The 25,024-nt window shown below is 39.7% G+C and overlaps 1 protein-coding gene across 1 annotated transcript in view; it reads right to left on the reverse strand.

The window, feature by feature from the left end:
• Window positions 1-442: 442 nt before the first annotated feature.
• The window catches only part of LOC112069957 (alpha-amylase-like), a 27,326-nt gene continuing 2,744 nt past the window's right edge, over window positions 443-25,024 (reverse strand). Inside the window, 10 exon segments of the mRNA XM_024137359.2 lie at window positions 443-682; window positions 893-1,018; window positions 3,046-3,246; window positions 3,542-3,664; window positions 4,288-4,421; window positions 4,651-4,881; window positions 5,192-5,389; window positions 6,490-6,599; window positions 6,602-6,632; window positions 10,731-10,912. Of these exon segments, the coding sequence (XP_023993127.2) occupies window positions 493-682; window positions 893-1,018; window positions 3,046-3,246; window positions 3,542-3,664; window positions 4,288-4,421; window positions 4,651-4,881; window positions 5,192-5,389; window positions 6,490-6,599; window positions 6,602-6,632; window positions 10,731-10,901 (1,515 nt within the window). The 5' untranslated portion in view covers window positions 10,902-10,912 and the 3' untranslated portion in view covers window positions 443-492.

Here is a 25,024-nt window from a genome sequence, read left to right on the forward strand (position 1 = left end):
AATCTCAGTGGAATCTCAGTTGAATCTCAGTTGAAGCCCAGGGCAACATTAATTAGTCAAGATTTTTAGTGCGACTTTGACAAGGGACAAGATCCTACTAGGCCTAATTTGACTGTACTTCAATCATTATAATTAGTCGAAAGGTTATGTTAAGGCACACCATGTTGAGACATGCCTCTCTCAAGCAGCATTACTATGTTAGCTTCTTAGTGTTGTACTAATAACCTAATGTCATTGTGACCATCCATTTGCCCAAGTCAACTTAGAAGTGTCAAAGTTAAGGCTTCAAATACTTCAGCGTCCGTCTCAAATCAGGAACGTTAACCTGCTTCCCTATAAATCACCAAGCATGTTAAAGAATATCCGCTGAAATAGATTCAGCATTGACCATCAAGTCAAGCCTTCACATAACAGCAAAAACAAAACCAAACCACCACAGAAGTTCAGTTTGCAGTAGATTTTATTGTTTGTTTGTGTTTATAGTGGATTTTTTTACAGCTTGGAGTCAGCATGGATCGCCACCATGGGGTCCTCTTCGGTGTTGCTGATCTTGAAGTGGGCGCGACCATCGTCCCCAACATTGATGGTCTTCCCCGTGCAGCGCTCTCCGTCCCTCTGGCCAGAAATGACATCACAGTAGGCACCGCCGGGCATGCCAGTGTTCAGAGTCACATCCAGGTGCCTGATTGGTTGAAACACAGGAAGTAGAGAGCTAAGTGTGAAGTTTATCTGAATTCAATCAATTAACCACTCAGTCAATCAATCAAACAACCAGTCAACTAATCAGTCAGTCAATCAATCGACCGATCACTCTGCCAATCAACCAACCCACCAACCCACCACCCACCGACTTACAAACAAATAAACCAAGGTGTTACAGTGTAGACATTACCAGTCATCGTTGTTGAAGACAATGAATCCGCGGTTGCCGCGTCCAAAGGCCACCTGGTTGTTCCCATTATCCCACCAGTTGGAATGGGGCTGTCCATTCACCACGTTACGGAAGGTAGCCATGTTCCTACACAGACAGAAGACAAAGAGGGAATTTATTATCATAGTTATTTTTCTTCTGCAGAACAGCCGACCAAAATCGTTCTAAAATCGTTGTAGCTACAGTCAGTGGAATGAACGGTTATTTCTATGTGTTTATTTAAATTTGTCTATGATACACTACGCGTACAAAACATTGTGATTTCGGCTATTTCAGCCACAACCGTTACTGACAGGTGTATAAAATCGAGCACACGGTCATGCAATCTTCATAGACAAACACTGGCAGCAGAATGGCCGTACTGAAGAGCTCAGTGACATTCAATGTGGCACCGTCATAGAATGCCACCTTTCCAACAAGTCAGTTAGTCAAATTTCTGCCCTGCTAGAGCTGATCTGGTCAACTGCCCGGCTCAGGCACAAAGTGGACCGCCGAGTGCTGAAGTGAGTAGCGACTTAAAAATTGTCTGTCCTCGGTTGCAACCGTTACCGAGTTCCAAACTGCCTCTGGAAGCAACGTCAGCACAAGAACTGTTTGTCGGGAGCTTCATGAAATGGGTTTCCGAGCAGGAGCCGAGCAGCCGCACACACAAGCCTAAGATCACCATGTGCAACGCCAAGCTTCAGTTGGAGTGGTGTAAAGCTCGCCGCCATTGGACTCTGGAGCAGTGGAAACGCATTCTCTGGAGTGATGAATCATGCATCACCATTTGGCAGTCTAATGGACAAATCTGGATTTGGCGGATGCCAGGAGAACGCTACCTGCCCCAATGCAGCCGTCTGGAATGCTCTTGTGGCTGAATCTAAACCCTATAGCAATGTTCCAACATCTAGTGGAAAGCCTTCCCAGAAGAGTGGAGGCTGTTATAGCAGCAAAGGGGGTACTAACTCTGTATTAATGACCATGATGTTTTTGTGAGATATTTGACGGGTTAGTGTCCACATATGTTTTGGCCATGTAGTGTAAAGTGCATTCGGAAAGCATTCAGACCCCTTCACTTTTTCCACATTTTGTTACAGTACAGTCTTATTCTAAAATGTATTAAAAAAATTGTTTCTCACCAATCTAAACACAAAACCCCATAATTATTAGAAATTTGTGTAAATGTATTAACAATAAAAAACTGACATTTGTTTCTTCTCCCCCCCGATTGCTAAGTTTGGCCGGGCGGCCAGCTCTAGGAAGAGTCTTGTTAGTTACAAACGTCTTCCGTTTAAGAATGATGGAGGCCACTGTGTACTTGGGAACCTTCAAAATTACAGAATTTTTTTGGTAACCTTCCTCGGATCTGTGCCTCGACACAATCCTGTCTCAGAGCTCTACAGACAATTCCTTTGACCTCATGGCTTGGTTTTTGCTCTGACATGTATTGTCAACTGTGGGACCTTATATAGAAAGGTGTGTGCCTTTCCAAATCATGTCCAATCAATTGAATATACCACAGGTGGACTCCAATCAAGTTGTAGAAACATCTCAAGGACGATCAATGGAAACAGGATACACCTGAGCTCAATGTTGAGTCTCATAGTAAAGGGTCTGAATACTTATATGTAATAATACTTATTATGTAAATAAGGTGTTTCAGTTTTTGTTTCTAAAAACCTGTTTTCACTTTGTCATCATGGGGTACTATGTGTAGATTCATGAGATATATATATATATTTTATATATATGCATTTTAGAATAATGCTATAATGTAACAAAATGTGGAAAATGTGAAGAGGTCTGAATATTTTCCCAATTACACAGTCAGCCCATATCTGATCTTTTTCCACTAATTGGTCTTTTTGAGATACCACGAGCACGTCCTCCCAAATTCATGTTTAAAAAAAATCTATATATTATTTTACCTTTATTTAACTAGGCAAGTCAGTTAAGAACAAATTCTTATTTACAATGACGGCCTAGGACCAGTGGGTTAACCGCCTTGTTCAGGGGCAGAACAACAGATTTATTACCAGTCCAACTCTCTAACCACTAGACTGCTGACTCAATGTGTCACAAACATCCTGTGATGTACATCATTACCTGCCTTTGTTTGCTGTATGACTTACGTAATCTGGCGCCACCTGTGCTCACACACCCATCCGTCTCCACAGGTGTCGTCAGCGTTTACTTGGACATCCTTGGTGGATCCATCTTCGTGGGAGGGAGGGCCCTGCCAGTCATCAGCACGGTTCCAGCGGAAGGAGGACATCACACGGGCCACCCCGTAGGGATGGGCAAGCATGTAGGCCACGGCCATCTTGTAAATCCTGTAGGTGAGTCAAAACTCGATGAAACATCAAATAATGTTTTGTTTTCATAATGGTTATTTTTTCTGTTAATCATGCATTGATGTCATTTGGTGGGGATTGGTGTGAAAAATAGAAAAGGTCATTTTCCTGAAGATAAATTGTGTACTTCCTTCAGCTGTCATAAATTATGTTTACAGTGGTGAAAGAAATTTAAAAGGAAGGAATTGTAGTAGTGTATGTTGTTAAAACGGATATTGGTAAAGTCGTGTAGTGAAAGATTTGAATGTAAGAGAGAGGTGGAGTGAAAGGGTACCTGGCGTCCCAGAAGGTGAGTATGGCGTTTCCACCTCCTCCATGACCTCTCTGGTTGTCATGGTTATCAATAAACACAAGAGCATTGCCGTCGGGCATGAAGCCCCAGCCTTCACCCCAGTTCCTGGAATACACACATCGAAAGGATTTAGGAAAATGACAAAGTTGACAAATTCACACACAAATTCACACACTTCACACGCTACTTACAAATACCCATACATCAACTGTATCTTTGAAATATTCACAAACACAATGATAAGTGTTTATAAAATTTATATTATGAGTTTGTAATTGTATTTAATTATGTATTAAATGAGTTTGTAACTTATGATGAAATTAGTTAAAGTGCCACTCCATCTCATTTAACACCGGATTAACTGAAAAAAGCACATGTCAATAGGTGGTCCAGGTGTCCTCATGTAATGGCACAAGTGAATGGGGGGGGGCTTTCCTCTTTAGTTCTCTATTGCTCCTGTATTGTTCCTCAAGGAGAGGCCGATGACATCACGCCAGACCGTTAGACCATCAGACCAACTCTGATTGGACGACGTTTTTAAGTCTATATTTTTTCCGCTTAAGTGCCACCACTGCATTTAGACTTCAGATATTGTTTTTCAACAGAAAACTAGTTCAGAAATAGCTTGAGTCCATCTTTAAATTAGTTGTTTGTTAGTTGAATAAGAGCATCTGCTAAATTACTACAATGAAAATAATACAATGTTAATTCATGTAATCATATCTTACTTGGTGTAAGACAGCTTTTCGCCGTTCCACTTGCGGAAGACGTTTCCGATTTTGGCTCCATATTTGAACTCAGTGACTCTGCCTAGGGGGAAGTAATCTGAGGTCTGGATGGCCTCACCACCCATGTCGATGACCTAAAGGGAAGCAATAAAGAAAAATGTTGAAGATACACCTTTACAAATGGAGATGCCAAGACTGAGTAAGAGGATGGTAGATGTCTACATGTTATGGAACAAAATTGATTGGATTCAGGCCTATATAGCCGTTTTCCAGATGCTCGAAGCAAATATATTGTGTGTGTGTGGGGGGGGACCGAGTAGTATAGTTTTATTCTACTAGAAAAACAAGGAGGTACATTATTACCTCCTGGAACATGAAGGGTCTGGATCCCTCGTTGAACCAGCGGGTGTTGAGGTTGTGGAGACCTCCGTAGATGACAGTAAGGTCGCCGGGCCACATGTGTTTACTGGCGTCCACTCTGAACCCAGCCACTCCCATGTCGATCAGATTGTTCATGTAGTCGGCCACCTTTCCTCTGACGTAGTCCTTCTCCAGGGCGAGATCCAGCAGACTCACCAGACGACAATCACGTACCTGGGGATGGAACAGAACGCTGATTACAGTCATTTGTCCGTTACCAACTTGAAAGAGTGTCAATGTGAAAAGTATCACAATAATACAAATGACATTGTATCACACAAGTCAACAGCAAACTTGAATCAATTTAGACTTTTAAAAAGTTTGTTTCCCATTGTTAAAGACTACTCCATAAGTGGTCTTAAGACCACCAGTCCTATGGCCATAATCAGCATCTCCACAAAAAGATAAACAATATTTTGTGTAATTGCATAAAAAATTAAAAATAAAGATCGGCAATAATTATTTAGCGTGTACTGAGTCATACCTGGTTGATATCATTGTAATTCTCGATGTCTCCGCTGGGAGATTTGCACTTTCCTTCGTTGAAATCAAAGACACTGTAGGGGATGGAAGGGAAGTCCCTATTTTTGGCACTGAAATAGGTTCCACAGGTAGAGTGGGTTCCCTCTCCGCCTCCAGCTCCACACATGTGGTTGATGACGGCATCAACGTAGATGTTAACCTGGGAATATTAGGAGAGAGGTTTTAGTGTCACAAGAAAACTGAACAGAACATAGATCTGGAGGAAGGATTTTAACAGTTTTTTCTGCCGGTTTGGTTTGTTGTCAGACCAACAGTTAAACTTGTTTCTGTCAGTTTGGTTTGTTGTCAGACCAACAGTTAAACTTGGTTTCTGCCGTTTGGTTTGTTGTAGACAACAGTTGACTTGTTCTGTCGTTTGGTTTGTTGTATACCAACAGTTAAACTTGTTTCTGTCGGTTTGGTTTGTTGTCAGACCAACAGTTAAACTTGTTTCTGTCAGTTTGGTTTGTTGTCAGCCAACAGTTAAAACTTGGTTTCTGTCAGTTTGGTTTGTTGTCAGACCAACAGTTAAACTTGGTTCTGCCGGAGTTTGGTTTGTTGTCAGACCAACAGTTAAACTTGTTCTGTCAGTTTGGTTTGTTGTCAGACCAACAGTTAAACTTGTTTCTGTCAGTTTGGTTTGTTGTCAGACCAACAGTTAAACTTGTTTCTGTCAGTTTGGTTTGTTGTCAGACCAACAGTTAAACTTGTTTCTGTCGGTTTGGTTTGTTGTTATCCAACAGTTAAACTTGTTTCTGTCGGTTTGGTTTGTTGTTATACAACAGTTAAACTTGGTTCTGCCGGTTTGGTTTGTTGTCAGACCAACAGTTAAACTTGTTTCTGTCGGTTTGGTTTGTTTGTTACAACCCAGTTAAACTTGTTTCTGTCGGTTTGGTTTGTTGTTATACCAACAGTTAACTTGTTCTGTCGGTTTGGTTTGTTGTTATACAAACAGTTAAACTTGGTTCTGTCGGTTTGGTTTGTTGTTATACCAACAGTTAACTTGGTTCTGCCGGTTTGGTTTGTTGTCAGACCAACAGTTAAACTTGTTCTGCCGGTTTGGTAGTATGAGTATGATGGTGATTTACATTTTTCTGTGTGTGTTTGTGGGAGCAGAGTAGGAGATAAAGTGGCACTTCTACGACGATATGGAGTTGAATGGACTTCTCCGGATGAATAAATAAATATGGATAAATGGACTTCTACGAGATATGGGTTTGTCAGTTCATGATCTCGTGTTTTTATTATAGTTTTTTTTACCCAGTTGTTGCATCTGGTAATCATGTCTCTGAGCTCGCTCTCATTTCCTGATCTGGAACACAGGTTGTAGCTGATTGGCTGGTACGCGCTACCCCCCCATGGTCTCCAGGCTGGTCAACAAAAGCCTCAGTAGGAGGGGAGATCTATATGGGAAGAGGCAACAGCATAGGTATATTTCTAACTCAAACACCTCAGAGGAAGCACCATGAAGCAGATCAATGGGTTAAACACAACAGGTAACTTAGATATGTGTTTTTGGATGTATATATATATATATTATTATATTGAAAATGAAGTGCATTCCGTATCTATTACTCTACATATATCTGTATCTATTACTCTCTCTATATATATATATCTGTATCTATTACTCAATATATACAGTATCTGTATCTATTACTCTCTTTCTACATATATATATTATATTATATAATTATATAATATATTTTTTATATCTTGTATCTATTACTTTCTCTATATATATAATTATACTATTAATATATCTCTATATACAGTGGGGAGAACAAGTATTTGATACACTGCCGATTTTGCAGGTTTTCCTACTTACAAAGCATGTAGAGGTCTGTCTTTTTATCATGGTACACTTCAACTGTGAGAGACGGAATCTAAAACAAAAATCCAGAAAATCACATTGTATGATTTTTAAATATTAATTTGCATTTTATTGCATGACATAAGTATTTGATCACCTACACAACCAGTAAGAATTCCGGCTCTCACAGACCTGTTAGTTTTTCTTTAAGAAGCCTCCTGTTCTCCACTCATTACCTGTATTAACTGCACCTGTTTGACTCGTTACCTGTATAAAAGACACCTGTCCACACACTCAATCAAACAGATTCCAACTCTCCACAATGGCCAAGACCAGAGAGCTGTGTAAGGACATCAGGGATAAAATTGTAGACTGCACAAGGCTGGGATGGGCTACAGGACAATAGGCAAGCAGCTTGGTGAGAAGGAAACAACTGTTGGCGCAATTATTAGAAAATGGAAGAAGTTCAAGATGACGGTCAATCACCTCGGTCTGGGGCTCCATGCAGATTTCACCTCGTGGGCATCAATGATCATGAGGAAGGTGAGGGATCAGCCCAGAACTACACGGCAGGACCGGTCAATGACCTGAAGAGAGCTGGGACCACAGTCTCAAAGAAAACCATTAGTAACCACTACGCCGTCATGGATTAAAATCCTGCAGCGCACGCAAGGTCCCTGCTTAAGCCATGCATGTCCAGGCCCGTCTGAAGTTTGCCAATGAATCTTGGATGATCCAGAGGAGGAATGGAAGAAGGTCATGTGGTCTGATGAGACAAAAATAGAGCTTTTTGGTCTAACTCCACTTGCCGTGTTTGGAGGAAGAAGAAGTATGAGTACACCCAAGAACACCATCCCAACCGTGAAGCGTGGGAGGTGGAAACATCTTCTTTGGGGATGCTTTTCTGCAAAGGGGACAGGACGACTGCACGTATTGAGGGGAGGATGGATGGGGCCATGTATCGCGAGATCTTGGCCAACAACCTCCTTCCCTCAGTAAGAGCATTGAAGATGGGTCGTGGCTGGGTCTTCCAGCATGACAACGACACGAAGCACACAGCCATGGCAACTAAGGAGTGGCTCCGTAAGAAGCATCTCAAGGTCCTGGAGTGGCCTAGCCAGTCTCCAGACCTGAACCCAATAGAAAATCTTTGGAGGGAGCTGAAAGTCCGTATTGCCAGCGACAGCCCCGAAACCTGAAGGATCTGGAGAAGATCTGTAGGGAGGAGTGGGCCAAAATCCCCTGCTGCAGTGTGTGCAAACCTAGTCAAGAACTACAGGAAACGTATGATCTCTGTAATTGCAAACAAAGGTTTCTGTACCAAATATTAAGTTCTGCTTTTCTGATGTATCAAATACTTATGTCATGCAATAAATGCAAATTAATTACTTAAAAATCATACAATGTGATTTTCTGGATTTTTGTTTTAGATCCCGTCTCTCATAGTTTAAGTGTACCTATGATAAAAATACAGACCTCTACATGCTTTGTAAGTAGGAAAACCTGCAAAATCGGCAGTGTATCAAATACTTTGTTCTCCCACTGCATCTGTATCTATTACTACTATATATATATATCTGTATCTATTACCTGCATGTATATCTGTATCTATTGATTCTGTATATATATATCTGTTCTATATTCTGATATTACTTATCTGTATTATTTTACTCTATAATATACTATCTGTATCTATTATACTTCGTATATATAATAATCTGTATCTATTATTCTGTATATATATATATCTGTATACGTTACTTCTATATTTTATATATGTATATATTACTCTGTATGTATATATCTGTATGCATATATCTGTATTCTTTATTCTGTATATATGTCTGTATATATCACTCTATATATATATATCTGTATATATTACTCTGTAAGTATATATCTGTATATATTTCTCTGTTTGTATATATCTGTATCTATTACTCTCTTCTATATATTATCTGTATCTATTACTCTCTACTATATATCTGTAATATATCTCTGTATATATTACTCTGTATGTATATATCCTTATCTATTATTCTCTCTCTATATATATGTATATATTACTCTGTATGTATATATCTGTATATATTACTATCTCTATAATATATATAACTGTATATTTATTATCTCTATATATATATCTGTATATATTACTCTGTATATATATATATATCTGTATATATTACTATCTCTATATATATATCTGTATATATTACTTGTATATATATTATTATATTTATTCTCTCTCATATATACATCTGTATATATATATCTGTATATATATTCTGTATATATATATATATATATATATATTTATATATATTATTCTCTCTCATATATATATATATATATATACTTGTTCAATTACTCTGTATATATATATGTATAGAGAGAGTAATAGATACAGATATATGTAGAGTAATAGATACGGAATGCACTTCATTTTCAATATATATATATATATATATAATATCTGTATATATATATCTGTATCTTGTACTATTGCAACTGTAGTATGTGCTCATAATGTTTGCTGAATGAAGACACAAACCAGGTTTCCATCCAACCATTTTCTGCGAGTAAAGTACGTTGGTAAAACATGCCTGATGGAAACAGCATATTTGTCTGTAAACTCCACAAATGTCCACAAAACATGCGCTAGACAAGGTGCGATCTTTTTTGTGTCTGTAAAATCATTATCAGAGAAATGGCTGTGGAAAAGTCTATATTATTACATAATAACCATCATATTTAGTAAACTTGGAGTCACGCGATGATATGTGTGGTGTGTCGTCCACTACGACTAGGGACAGTAGGCAGTGTATTCGTCTACAGATGAAATAACTTTACAGATGGTGAAAGTGCACGGTGACGAGCTTGATGCTCCTTTCCATTGAGTGTCTTATTCTGGTGAGATGGTGATCGATGTTTTGCTGCCGTTTGACAAATAAAAATTATCTCACTGCTTTGTCCATAATAATCGGATCCTGTAGGCTAATCGCACTATATCTGCCATCTGTTGGGTAGAGCGCCGTGCCAATACCAGTGGGCACATTTGCTATACAGCAACATTCTTTGTGACAAAACCATCAGTAGAGATGAAAATGCGATGGAAACACTTAATTGATTTATTTTATTTTACTTTTATGTGCACTACGTCGTCACGCACAAGACTTTTATCAGCAACAAGGCAATTTGACGGAAATACATCTCTGGTGGGAAAATGCACATCTTGTTTTTTTGATGATTTTTGAATATTCGCACGGAAAATCTGTCGCAAATTGGATGGAAATGTAGCGAGTGATACAACATTCATATATGATCAATATCTTATTTGATCATACTCTTTACAACAACCATGGTGAGAACAGTTAGATAAACACTGGGCCTGGAGAACAACAACCATGGTGAGTACAGTAGGATAAACACTGGGCCTGGAGAACAACAACCATGGTGAGTACAGTAGGATAAACCCTGGGTTTGGAGAACAACAACCATGGTGAGTACAGTAGGATAAACGCTGGGCCTGGAGAACAACAACCATGGTGAGTACAGTAGGATAAACCCTGGGTTTGGAGAACAACAACCATGGTGAGTACAGTAGGATAAACACTGGGTTTGGAGTTTTTCTTGACCAGTTGACCTAAACATGAAAAAAACTTCTCCATTCTCCTGCAGTACATACCTGAACTCCAGCGTATCCTTTGGGAGCCAGGAACCTCTCACACTCAGCCGCGATGTCGTTCCACTTCCACTCAAACAGGTGGACGATGGCCTGCCTGCCGTGCTTGGCATGGGGGTTGTTGAAAGCCTGGCTCAGCCCCAGCAGGGCCAACAGAACTAGATACCTCATCATGTTGTCTATCCCTGGTCGAGATAGAAGAAAAGAATCAGGCGACTAACTGGAGAGTTGACACCCAGTATATATACAGAGCGTAGACGTCTGACCATTCACTCTATGGCCAATGATAGGGCGTATTATGTTTCTGTAAAGAATCCACATGTGTTTATCTACAAAGTCAAGGGCAGTGTAAAAGCAGGTGTGTGGTATCACATCTTACTCACGATTGAAGTAACCTACAGAGTTTTCCTTCCACAAATAGAAGAGTGAAAAATACCTCTGTCATACTGACATCTACTTTACCTGAATTACACTCTAAGAAAAAAAAGGGTTCCTTGCTGAGGAATAGGGTTCTGGTTTGATCTGAAAAACCCTTTTTGGATGGCAAAAGGTTCTACATAGAACCTTTAACTATTTCTGGAAGAAAGGGTTCTTTGATGATTCGTTGGAAGGCAAGAAGGGTTCTACATAGAACCATATATCATATTTCCCAGCATGCTCTATTGCAGGGAGATTCTCAGAATTGTTTGTTTCACAGTAATATCTGTGTTTTTTGCATGTACATTGATTTGTTTATTAATGTTATGCTACACAAAGAAAAATAACATTGTTTTCTAAACTAATCCAATCTGTTAGTAGTTAGATTTATTGTACCCGTTACTGAGATGGTTGTTCCAGTTTAGATTATTGAGGTAGTCTCAGAAGTTAAGCTTTTCTACTCTGGCAGTCATTCTGAACAAAGACTGCAGGTAATTAACAATTCCAATTGTTGGATATCCTAAATTCTGTCTGGATTCCAATAGGAATTACACATCACTTTGCTAGCCAATATAATGTGACTTTCAGGCCTTATGTGGCCTGTAACGCCACTGTGTTAGAGTATGACTAGGCTCTCTCAAAGAATGGCCTTAATGATATATGTAATGTATTGTCATAAATAATTCGATTGGAAAAGGCTGGTGGAACAGTTCATAGAATACCCCTCCAAAGATAAAAGGGGTCGTTGGTAGAACCCTTCATAGACGGTTCTAGGAATAACCTTTAGATGATAACGTGGTTCTTGGTAGAACCCTTCATAGACGGTTCTAGGAATAACCTTTAGATGATAAGTGGTTCTTGGTAGGAACTTCATAGATGGTTCTAGAATAACATTTTAGATGATAACGTGGTTCTTGGTAGAACCCTTCTAACGGGTTTCTAGACTAAACCTTAGATGATACGTGGTTCTTGGTAGACTCATAGACGGTTCTAGGACTACCTTTAGATGATAACGTGGTTCTTGGTTAGAACGCCTTCATAGACGGTTCTAGGAATTACTTAGATGATAACGTGGTTCTTGGTAGAACCTCAATAGACGGTTCTAGACTCCTTTTAGATGATAACGTGGTTCTTGGTAGAACCCTTCAATAGAGTTTCTAGGACTAACCTTAGACATAATGTGGTTTTGGAGAACCTTCATGACGGTTTCTATGGAATAACCTTAGATGAATAACGTGGTTTTCTTGGTAGAACCCTTCATGACGGTTTAGGACTAACCTTTAGATGATACGTGGTTCTTGTAGAACCTTCATAGACGGTTAGGAATAACCTTTAGATGATAACGTGGTTCTTTGGTAGAACCTTATAGACGGTTCTAAGACTAACCTTTAGACATGATAAGTGGTTCTTGTAGAACCTTCAATAGACTGTTCCTAGGAATAACCTTTAGATGATAACGTGGTTCTTGGTACCCTTCATAGACGTTCTAGGACTAACCTTTAGATGATAACGTGGTTTCTTGTAGACCTTCATAGACGGTTCTAGGACTAACCTTTTAGAGATAACGTGGTTCTTGGTAACCCTTCATAGACGGTTCTAGGGACTAAACCTTTAGATGATAACGTGTTCTTGGTAGAACCCTTCATAGACGGTTTTCTAGAAAACCTTTAGATGAATAGTGGTTCTTGTAGAACCCTTCATAGACGGTTCTAGGAAGAACCTAGATGATACCGGTGGTTCTTGGTAGAACCCTTCATAGACGTTTTTAGGAATAAGCTTTAGATGAAACGTGGTTCTTTGGTAGGAACCTTCATAGACCGGTTCTAGGAATACCTTTAGATGATAACGTGGTTCTTGGTAGAACCCTTCATAGACGTTCTAGGACAATACTTTTAGATGATAACGTGGTTCTTGGTAGAACCTTCATAGACGGTTCTAGGAATACACCTTTAGATGTAACGTGGTTCTTGGTAGAACCTTCATCGACGGTTTAGGACTACCTTTAGATGATAAGTTGGTTCTTGGTAGAACCTCATAGACGGTTCTAGGACTAACCTTTAGATGATAACCTGGTTCTTGTAGAACCCTTCATAGACGGTTTTCTAGGAAATCACCTTTAGATGATAACGGTGGTTCTTGGTAGAACCCTTCATAGAGTCTAGAATAACTTTAGAATGATAACGTGGTTCTTGGTTAGAACCCTTCATAGACGGGTTCCTAGGAATAACTTTAGTGATAACGTGGTTCTTGGTAGAACCTTTCATAACGGTTCTCTAGAAGAATCCTTTAGATGATAATGTGGTTCTTGGTGAACCCTTCATAGATCGGTTCTAGACTAACCTTTAGATGATAAGTGGGTTCTTGGTAGAACCCTTCATAGACGGTTCTAGGAAAACTTTAGATGATAACGTGGTTCTATGGTAGAACCCGTCATAGACGGTTCTAGAATACCTTTAGATGATAACGTGGTTCTTGGTAGAACCCTTCATAGACGGTTATTAGACTAACTTTAGATGATAACGTGGTTCTTGTAGAACTTTCATAACGGTTAAGGAATAACTTTTAGGTGATAACGTGGTTCTTGGTAGAACCCTTCTAGACGCGTTCTAGGACTAACTTTTAGGATGATCAACATGGTTCTTCGGTAACCTGTCATCGAGCTGGCACTTTCACTGTGGAATAGATCCGTCGGCTGTCCGCGCTCTCTTTAACTTCTCTCCTAAACCAGTTCTCACGTACACTGGATCCTCAGGTCATATCCCACTGACCAGCTTCAGTCAAAATAGAGCCCCATGCATATGTAACCCTAGAAGTACTTGGATGGAGAGGAGCCTAGAGAGACAATGGAGACTTGGTCACAAAGCTTCCAGGCCTATAACAGGCCTAATTTAACTTTCTTATCGTCCGTGATGCCAAAGGGGAGTATCTGAGATAGACTTGGAGGGAGATGAGTACGAAGGAAGAGATGCCTCTACACTGGGGACGGTAAGAGCTGGCTCAAAGAGGTCTCTGGATAGCGTGCGCCCTCTCTAGGTGGTTTGCTCGAGTAGAGTAGGTTGTTTGTTGCATGGTTAATCATATCACAGGTGGGCATGGGGTGGTTCATGACTGTAGTGGTGGTATTATAGTGTCTGGGGTGTTCTGATGTGTGGCTCATGTGGTATAATTGAGTTTAGTATGCTGGAAGTGGTTTACGTGTGGTGGTATTTAGTGTGAGGTGCCTTGCGCGCGATGTGTTCTGACTTTGTGTGGTATTTCGTATGGGGGCCTGGGGTGGTTGGTGAGACTGTGTGGTGGTTTTTAGTGTGGGCTGGGGTGGATTCTAGGGTGTAGAGGTGAGGTGGCTGGGTGGTTCCTGACTGTGTGGGTGGTATTTAGTGTGGTTGGTTCTGACTGTGTGGTGGTATCTAGTTAGGCCTGTGGTGTGGTTCTGACTGTGTGTGGTATTTAGTGTGGGCTGTTCTGGTTCTTGTGTGCGTAGTAATATTTGTGTACACTGTGGCTTTGAATGGGCCTACTCTGGTCCTTGAATGGGCTGTTGGTTCTGAATGATATTGCAGTGCGCTGTGGGTTTTGGTGTGGGTGGTACTTCTCTGTTTGGGCTGTGGTGCTGATCTGTGGTAATACTCTCGGTGGCAGTGGTGTGTAGGTGATTATTCTTGGATGGCTTTTGTTTGGGAGGTGAGTGAGTCAGCATGGCTGTGGTGGTGTCTGATTGTGTGATGGTATCTGTGGTGGCTTTGGTGTGTGGTAATGATTTTCTGTGGATGTGTTGGTTGGGTTGTGTGGTCCTGGCAGCAGGCCATTGTTGGGTTTGGACCTTAGGGAAGCGGTCCTCCTGGTCTGTGAGGTCGTCTGCTGCTTGGACACTTCTGACATTTCACATAAGAGGCGTTCGAATAACAGGTTTCTCCAATTGTCTGGAAGAGGCTCTCTCTCAGTGTGGTTCACGTGAGTTGTGCACTGGGCTCTGAGGCACTTGGGCAGCAGCTGTGCTGGTGGTGACTCGGCAGAGGCTGTTGGTCGTGGTTGATTGGGTATCAAAGGAGGGCTGTTGGTTGTGGTGACTGGACAGAGGCGGTTCAAGTTGGTGATGGAATACAGGCGGTTGTCCTGGTGACTGGGACAGAGGCTGTCGTTATGGTGACAGGACAAGAGTCGCTACGACTTGACTCTACTTTGGGAAGGCCTATTGTGATCGGTTTAATAATAACAGAGTTTATAAATACTCGTGTTTGATTCAATGGTTGTTGGATCTCGACGCAGCGCCAGAATTCCACTTCCTGTTTGGATTTTTTCTCAGGTTTTTGCCTGCCATATGAGTTCTGTTATACTCATAGACATATTCAAACAGTTTAGAAACTTCAGAGTGTTTTCTATCGAATGCTACTAATAATATGCATATTATAGCACTATGACTGAGGAGCAGGCCGTTTACTCTGGCACTCTGTGCACTCTTCATCCAAGCTACTCAATACTGCCCCTGCAGCCATAAGAAGTTAATTAGGAGTTTAGGAGTTTGACCAAGTCTTCCATTGTTTCTCTCTAGGCTCTCTACTCCATACTACATGGCAGTTTTCTACCTGGCATTTATGACCTGAGGTACTAAACCTGGTTTATGGAGAGAGAGTAAGAGAGGGGGGGAAGCCACGATCTATTCCAGAAAGGGCCACGTCATGACAGGTTCTACCAAGAACCATGTTATCATCTAAAGGTTAGTCCTAGAACCGTCTATGAAGGTTCTACAAGACCACGTTATCACCTAAAGGTTATTCCTAGAACCGTCTATGAAGGGTTCTACCAAGAACCACGTTATCATCTAAAGGTTAGTTCCTATAACCGTCTATGAAGGGTTCTACCAAGAAACCACGTTTCATCTAAAGGTTATTCCCTAGAACCGTCTATGAGGGTTCTACCAAGAACCACGTTATCATCTAAAGGTTCTTCCTAGAACCGTCTATGAAGGGTTCTACCAAGAACCACGTTATCATCTAAAGGTTCCTAAACCGTCTATGAAGGTTCTACCAAGAACCACATTATCATCTAAAGGTTCTCCTAGAACCGTCTATGAAGGGTTCTACCAAGAACCACGTTATCAATCTAAAGGTTATGTCTAGAACCGTCTATGAAGGGTTCTACCAGAACCACGTTATCATCTAAAGTTATTCCTAGAACGTCTATGAAGGGTTCTACCAAGAACCACGTTATCATCTAAAGGTTTTCCTAGAACCGTCTATGAAGGGTTCTACCAAAACCACGTTATCATCTAAAGGTTATCCTAGAACCGTCTATGAAGGGTTCTACCAAGAACCACGTTATCATCTAAAGGTTAGTCCTAGAACCGTCTATGAAGGGTTCTAATACAAGACCACGTTATCATCTAAAGGTTATTCCTAAGAACCGTCTATGAAGGTCTACCAAGAACCACGTTATCATCTAAAGGTTTTGTCCTAGAACCTCGTCTATGAAGGTTCTACCAAGAACCACGTTATCATCTAAAGGTTATTCCTAGAACCGTCTATGAAGGGTTCTACCAAGAACCACAGTTATCATCTAAAGGTTATCCTAGAACCGTCTATGAAGGTTTCTCTACCAAGAACACGTTATCATCTAAAGGTTTTCTAGAACCGTCTATGAAGGTTCTACAAGAACCAGTTATCATCTAAAGGTTTTCCTAGAACCGTCTATGAAGGGTTCTACCAAGAACCCACGTTATCATCTAAAGGTTAGTCCTAGAACCGTCTATGAAGGGTTCTAAAACAACCACGTTATCATCTAAAGGTTAGTTCCTAGAACCGTCTATGAAGGGTTCTACCAAGAACCACGTTATCATCTAAAGGTTAGTCCTAGAACCGTCTATGAAGGGTTCACCAAGAACCACGTTATCATCTAAAGGTTATTCCTAGAACCGTCTATGAAGGTTCTACCAAGAACCACGTTATCATCTAAAGGTTAGTCCTAGAACCGTCTATGAAGGGTTCTACCAAGAACCACGTTATCATCTAAAGGTTATTCCTAGAACCGTCTATGAAGGGTTCTACAACAGAACCACTTCTTATATCTAAAGGTTAGTCCTAGAACCGTCTATGAAGGTTCTACCAAGAACCACGTTATCATCTAAAGGTTATTCCTAGAACCGTCTATGAAGGGTTCTACCAAGAACCACATTATCTCTAAAGGTTAGTCCTAGAACCGTCTATGAAGGTTCTACCAAGAACCACGTTATCATCTAAAGTTAGTCCTAGAACCGTCTATGAAGGTTCTACCAAGAACCACGTTATCATCTAAGTAGTTATGTCCTAGAACCGTCTATGAAGGGTTCTACCAAAACCACGTTATCATCTAAAGGTTAGTCCTAGAACCGTCTATGAAGGTTCTACCAAGAACCACGTTTCATCTAAAGGTTAGTCCTAGAACCGCTCTATGAAGGGTTCTACCAAGAACCCACGTATCATCTAAATTTTCATTCCAGAACCATCTATTAAGGTCTACCAGAACCACGTTATCATCTAAAGGTTATCCTAGAACCGTCTATGAAGGTTCTACACAAGAACCACGTTTCATCTAAAGGTATTCCTAAACCGTCTATGAAGGTTCTACCAACGAACCCCTTTTATCTTTGGAGGGGTATTCTATGAAACTGTTCCACCAGCCTTTTCCAATCGAATTATTATGACAATACATTACATATATCATTAAGCCATTCTTTGAGAGAGCCTAGTCATACTCTAACACAGTGGCGTTACAGGCCACATAAGGCCTGAAAGTCACATTATATTGCTAGCAAAGTGATGTGTAATTCCTATTGGAATCCAGACAGAATTTAGGATATCCAACAATTGAATTGTTAATTACCTGCAGTCTTTGTTCAAGAATGACTGCCAGAGTAGAAAAGCTTAACTTCTGAGACTACCCTCAATAATCTAAACTGGAACACCATCTCAGTAACGGTACAATAAATCTAACTACTAACAGATTGGATTAGTTAGAAACAATGTTATTTTCTTTGTGTAGCATAACATTAATAAACAAATCAATGTACATGCAAAAAAACACAGATATTACTGGAACAAACAATTCTGAGAATCTCCCTGCAATAGAGCATGCTGGAAAATATGATATATGTTCTATGTAGAACCTTCTTGCCTTCCAACGAATCATCAAGAACCCTTTCTTCCAGAAATAGTTAAAGTTCTGATGTAGAACCTTTTGCCATCCAAAAAGGGTTTTTCAGATCAAACCAGAACCCTATTCCTCAGCAAGAACCCTTTTTTTCTTAGAGTGTAATTCAGTAAAAGTAGATGTCAGTATGACAGAGGTATTTTTCACTCTTCTATTTGTGGAAGGAAAACTCTGTAGGTACTTCAATCGTGAGTAAGATGTGATACCACACACCTGCTTTTACACTGCCTTGACTTTGTAGATAAACACATGTGGATTCTTTACAGAAACATAATACGCCCTATCATTGGCCATAGAGTGAATGGTCAGACGTCTACGCTCTGTATATATACTGGGTGTCAACTCTCCAGTTAGTCGCCTGATTTCTTTTCTTCTATCTCGACCAGGGATAGACAACATGATGAGGTATCTAGTTCTGTTGGCCCTGCTGGGCTGAGCCAGGCTTTCAAACAACCCCCATGCCAAGCACGGCAGGCAGGCCATCCGTCCCACCTGTTTGAGTGGAAGTGGAACGACATCGCGGCTGAGTGTGAGAGGTTCCTGGCTCCCAAAGGATACGCTGGAGTTCAGGTATGTACTGCAGGAGAATGGAGAGTTTTTTTTTCATGTTTAGGTCAACTGGTCAAGAAAAACTCCAAACCCAGTGTTTATCCTACTGTACTCACCATGGTTGTGTTCTCCAAACCGGTGTTTATCCTACTGTACTCACCATGGTTGTGTTCTCCAGGCCCAGCGTTTATCCTACTGTACTCACCATGGTTGTTGTTCTCCAAACCCAGGGGTTTATCCTACTGTACTCACCATGGTTGTTGTTCTCCAGGCCCAGGTGTTTATCCTACTGTACTCACCATGGTTGTTGTTCTCCAGGCCCAGTGTTTTATTCTACTGTTCTCCCATGGTGTTTGTAAAGAGTATTGATCATAAGAGTATTGATCAATATGAATGTTGTATCACTCGCTACATTTCCATCCAATTTGCGACAGATTTTCGTGCGAATATTCAAAAATCATCAAAAAAACAAGATGTGCATTTTCCCACCAGAGATGTATTTCCGTCAAATTGCCTTGTTGCTGATAAAAGTCTGTGCGTGACGACGTAGTGCACATAAAAGTAAAATAAAATAAATCAATTTAAGTGGTTTCCATCGCATTTTCATCTCTACTGATGGTTTGTCACAAAGAATGTTGCGTTTTATAGCAAATGTGCCCACTGGTATTGGCACGTGCGCTCTACCCAAGCAGATGGCAGATATAGTGCGAGTATAGCCTACAGGATCAGATTATTATGGACAAAGCAGTGAGATAATTTTTTATTTGTCAAACGGCAGCAAAACATCGATCACCATCTCACCAGAATAAGACACTCAATGGAAAGGAGCATCAAGCTCGTCACCGTGCACTTTCACCATCTGTTAAAGTTATTTCATCTGTAGACGAATACACTGCCTACTGTCCCTAGTCGTAGTGGGACGACCACCACACTCAATATCATGCGCGTGACTCAAGTTTACTTAAATATGATGGTTATTATGTATAAATATAGACTTTTCCACAGCCATTCTCTGATAATTGATTTTACAAGACACAAAAAGATCGCACCTTGTCTAGCGCATTTTTGTTTTGTGGACATTTGTGAAGTTTACAGACAAATATGCTGTTTCCATCAGGCATGTTTTACCCAACGTACTTTACTCGCAGAAAATGGTTGGATGGAAACCTGGTTTTGTGTCTTCATTCAGCAAACATTATGAGCACATACTTACAGTTGCAATAGTACAAGATACAGATATATATATACAGATATATATATATATATATATAATATATGAAAATGAAGTGCATTCCGTATCTATTACTCTACATATATCTGTATCTATTACTTCTCTCTATACATATATATATACAGAGTAATTGAATACAGATATATATATATATATATATGAGAGGAGAAAATAATATATATAATATAGTATATATATATATATATATATATACAGACATATATATATACAGATATATATATACAGATTGTAATATATGAGGAGAATAATAGATATATATATATATACAGAGTAATATATACAGATATATATATAGAGATAGTAATATATACAGATATATATATATATACAGAGTAATATATACAGATATATATAGAGATAGTAAATATATACAGATATATATATATATAGAGATAGTAATATATACAGATATATACATACAGAGTAATATATAACATATATATAGAGAGAGAGATAATAAGTAGGATATATACATACAGAGTAATATAATACAGAGTAATATATACAGATATATATAGAGAGAGTATAGATACAGATATATATAGAGAGAGTAATAGATACAGATATATATACAAAATGAGAAAAGAAGAAATATATACAGATATTACTTACAGAGTAATATATTACAGATATATATTATAGAGTGATATATACAGACATATATACAGAATAATAATACAGATATATGCATACAGATATATACATACAGAGTAATATATACATATATATAATAATATAGAGTACGTATACAGATATATATATATACAGAATAATAGATAACAGATATAATACATACAGAGTAATAGATACAGATATGTATTTATAGAGTATATATATACAGATATATATATACAGAATAATAGATACAGATATATATATACAGAATAATAGATACAGATATATACATGCAGAGTAATAGATACAGATATATATATATATGAGTAATAGATACAGATGCAGTGGGAGAACAAGTATTTGATACACTGCCGATTTTGCAGGTTCCATACACAAAGCATGTAGAGGTCTGTAATTTTTATCATAGGTACACTTAAACTATGAGAGACGGGATCTAAAAACAAAAATCCAGAAAATCACATTGTATGATTTTAAGTAATTAATTTGCATTTATTGCCATGACATAAGTATTTGATACATCAGAGAAAGCAGAACTTAAATATTTGGTACAGAAACCTTTGTTTTGCAATTACAGAAGATCATACGTTTCCTGTAGTTCTTGACTAGGTTTGCACACACTGCAGAGGGATTTTGGCACCTCCTCCCTACAGATCTTCTCCAGATCCTTCAGGTTTCGGGGCTGTCGCTGGGCAATACGGACTTTCAGCTCCCTCCAAAGATTTTCTATTGGGTTCAGGTCTGGAGACTGGCTAGGCCACTCCAGGACCTTGAGATGCTTCTTACGAGCCACTCCTTAGTTGCCCATGGCTGTTGCTTCGTGTCGTTGTCATGCTGGAAGACCCAGCCACGACCCATCTTCAATCTCTTACTGAGGGAAGGAGGTTGTGGCCAAGATCTCGCGATACATGGCCCCATCCATCCTCCCCTCAATACGGTGCAGTCGTCCTGTCCCCTTTGCAGAAAGCATCCCCAAAGAATGATGTTTCCACCTCCACGCTTCACGGTTGGGATGTGTTCTTGGGGTTGTACTCATACTTCTTCTTCCTCAAACACGGCAAGTGGAGTTAGACCAAAAAGCTCTATTTTTGTCTCATCAGACCACATGACCTTCTCCATTTCCTCTCTGGATCATCCAGATGGTCATTGGCAAAAATTCAGACGGGCCTGGACATGCACTGGCTTAAGCAGGGGGACCTTGCGTGCGCTGCAGGATTTTAATCCATGACGGTGCGTTAGTGTGTTACTAATGGTTTCTTTGAGACTGTGGTCCCAGCTCTCTTCAGGTCATTGACCAGGTCCTGCCGTGTAGTTCTGGGCTGATCCCTCACCTTCCTCATGATCATTGATGCCCCACGAGGTGAAATCTTGCATGGAGCCCCAGACCGAGGGTGATTGACCGTCATCTTGAACTTCTTCCATTTTCTAATAATTGCGCCAACAGTTGTTTCCTTCTCACCAAGCTGCTTGCCTTATTGTCCTGTAGCCCATCCCACCTTGTGCAGGTCTACAATTTTATCCCTGATGTCCTTACACAGCTTCTCTGGTCTTGGCCATTTGTGGAGAGGTTGGAATCTGTTGATTGAGTGTGTGACAGGTGTCTTTATACAGGTAACGAGTTCAAACAGGTGCAGTTAATACAGGTAATGAGTGGAAACAGAGGGCTTCTAAAGAAAAACTAACAGGTCTGTGAGAGCCGGAATTCTTACTGGTTGGTAGTGACAAATACTTATGTCATGCAATAAAATGGCAAATTAATTATTTAAAAAAATCATACAATGTGATTTTCTGGATTTTTGTTTTAGATTCCGTCTCTCACAGTTGAAAGTGTACCATGATAAAAATGACAGACCTCTACATGCTTTGTAAGTAGGAAAACCTGCAAAATCGGCAGTGTTCAAATACTTGTTCTCCCCACTGTATATAGAGATATATTAATAGATATAGATATTTATATATAGAGAAAGTACATAGATACAGAATATATATATTATATATATATATATATATATATATGTAGAAGAGAGAGTAATAGATACAGATAACTGTATATATTGAGTAATAGATACAGATATATATATATAGAGAGAGTAATAGATACAGATATATGTAGAAGTAATAGATACGGAATGCACTTCATTTTCATATATAATATATATATTATATACATCCAAAAACACATATCTATGTTACCTGTTGTGTTTAACCATTGATTCTGCTTCATGGTGCTTCCTCTGAGGGGTTGTTTGAGTTAGAAATATACCTATGCTGTTGCCTCTTCCCCATATAGATCTCCCTCCTACTGGAGGGCGGTTTTGTTGACCAGCCCGTGAGACCATGGGTGGGAGCGCGGTACCAGCCAATCAAGCTAACAACCTGTGTTCCATCAGGAAAATGAAAGCGGACTCAGAGACATGATTTACCAGATGCAACAACCGTTGGGATAAACAACTATAATAAAACACCGAGATCATGACATTGACAAACTCCATATCGTGCGTAGAAGTCCATTTATCCATATTTATTTATTCATCCGTAGAAGTCCATTCAACTCATATCGTCGTAGAAGTGCCACTTTTTCTCACTCTGCTCTCCCCACAAACACACACAGAAAATGTAAATCCACCATCATACTCATACTACCAAACCGGCAGAACAAGTTTAAAACTGTTGGTCTGACAACAACACAACCACGGCAGAACCAAGTTTAACTGTTGGTATAACAACAAACCAAACGCGACAGAACCAAGTTTAACTGTTGTATTACAACAAACCAAACCGACAGAAACAAGTTTAACTGTTGGTATAACAACAAACCAAACCGACAGAAACAAGTTTAACTGTTGTATAACAACAACCAAACCGACAGAAACAAGTTAATCGCTGTTTGGTCTGACAAACAAAACCAAACCGGGCAGAACCAAGTTTAACTGTTGTATTAACAACAAAACCAAACGACAGAAAAACAAGTTTAACTGTATTTGGTAATACAACAAAACCAAACACGACAGAAGACAAGTTTAACTGTTGGTCTGACATACAAACCAACTGGACAGAAACAACGTTTAAACTGTTGTCTGAACACAAACCAAACTGACAAACACAAGTTTAACTGTTCGGTTCTGACAACAAACCAATTCTCTGAACAGAAACAACGTTAACTGTTTGGCTGACAACAAACCAAACTCCGGCCCAGCAACCAAGTTTACTGCTTGGTCTGGACAACAACCAATATGACAGAAACCAAAGCTCTTATAACTTGTTGGCCTGACAACACAACCTAAACTGAACAGAAACAAGTTATAGACTGTTGGTCTTGGACAACAATACCAAACGACAGAAACAAGTTTAACTGTTGGTATAACAAAAAACCAAACGAGACAGAACAAGTTCAACTGTTGTCTAAACAAACCAAACGCGCAGAAACCAAGTTTAAAATTGCTCTCGTCTGACAACAAACCAAACTGACAGAACAACAAGTTTAACTGTTGGTCTGACAACAAACAAACCGGCCAGTAAAACACTCTTAAAATCCTTCCTCCAGATCTATTTCTGTTTCAGTTTCTCTGCTGACACTAAAACACAATCTCTCCTAATTATTCAAACAGCGTTAAACATCTACATTTGAGCCGTCATCAACACACCATGTGTGTGATCTGAGGCGTGAGGGGAAAACCCACTCTACCTAGTGGAACCTATTTCAGTGCGCCAAAATAGGGACTCCTTCCATCCCCTACAGTTTCTTTGATTTCAACGAAGGGAAAGTGCAAATGCTCCCAGCGGAGACCATCGAGAATTACAATGATATCCGAACCAGGTATGACTCAGTACAACACGCTAAAACATAATTGCCGATCTTTATTTTTAATTTTTTATGCAATTACCACAAAATATGTGTTTATCTTTTTTGTGGAGATTGCTGATTATGGCCAATAGGAATGGTGGTTCTTAAGACCACCTTATGGAGTAGTTCTATACAATGGGAAACAAACTTTTTAAAAGTCTAAATTGATCTTCAACGTTGCTGCTGACTTGTGTGTAACAATGTCATTGTTATATTGTTGATACTTTTCACATTGACATCTCTTTCAAGTAATGGTATGACGGACAATAGGACCTGTAAATCGCGTTCTGTTCCATCCCCATAAGCTTACGGATGTCGTCTGGTGAGTACTGCATGGATCTCGCCCTGGAGAAGGACTACGTCAGAGGAAGGTGGCCCGACTACCATGAACAATCTGAATGACCGGGAGTGGCCTGGGTA

The sequence above is a fragment of the Salvelinus sp. IW2-2015 genome, unplaced genomic scaffold (genome assembly GCF_002910315.2).
Source record: "Salvelinus sp. IW2-2015 unplaced genomic scaffold, ASM291031v2 Un_scaffold1170, whole genome shotgun sequence".
Classification (NCBI taxonomy): Eukaryota; Metazoa; Chordata; class Actinopteri; order Salmoniformes; family Salmonidae; genus Salvelinus; species Salvelinus sp. IW2-2015.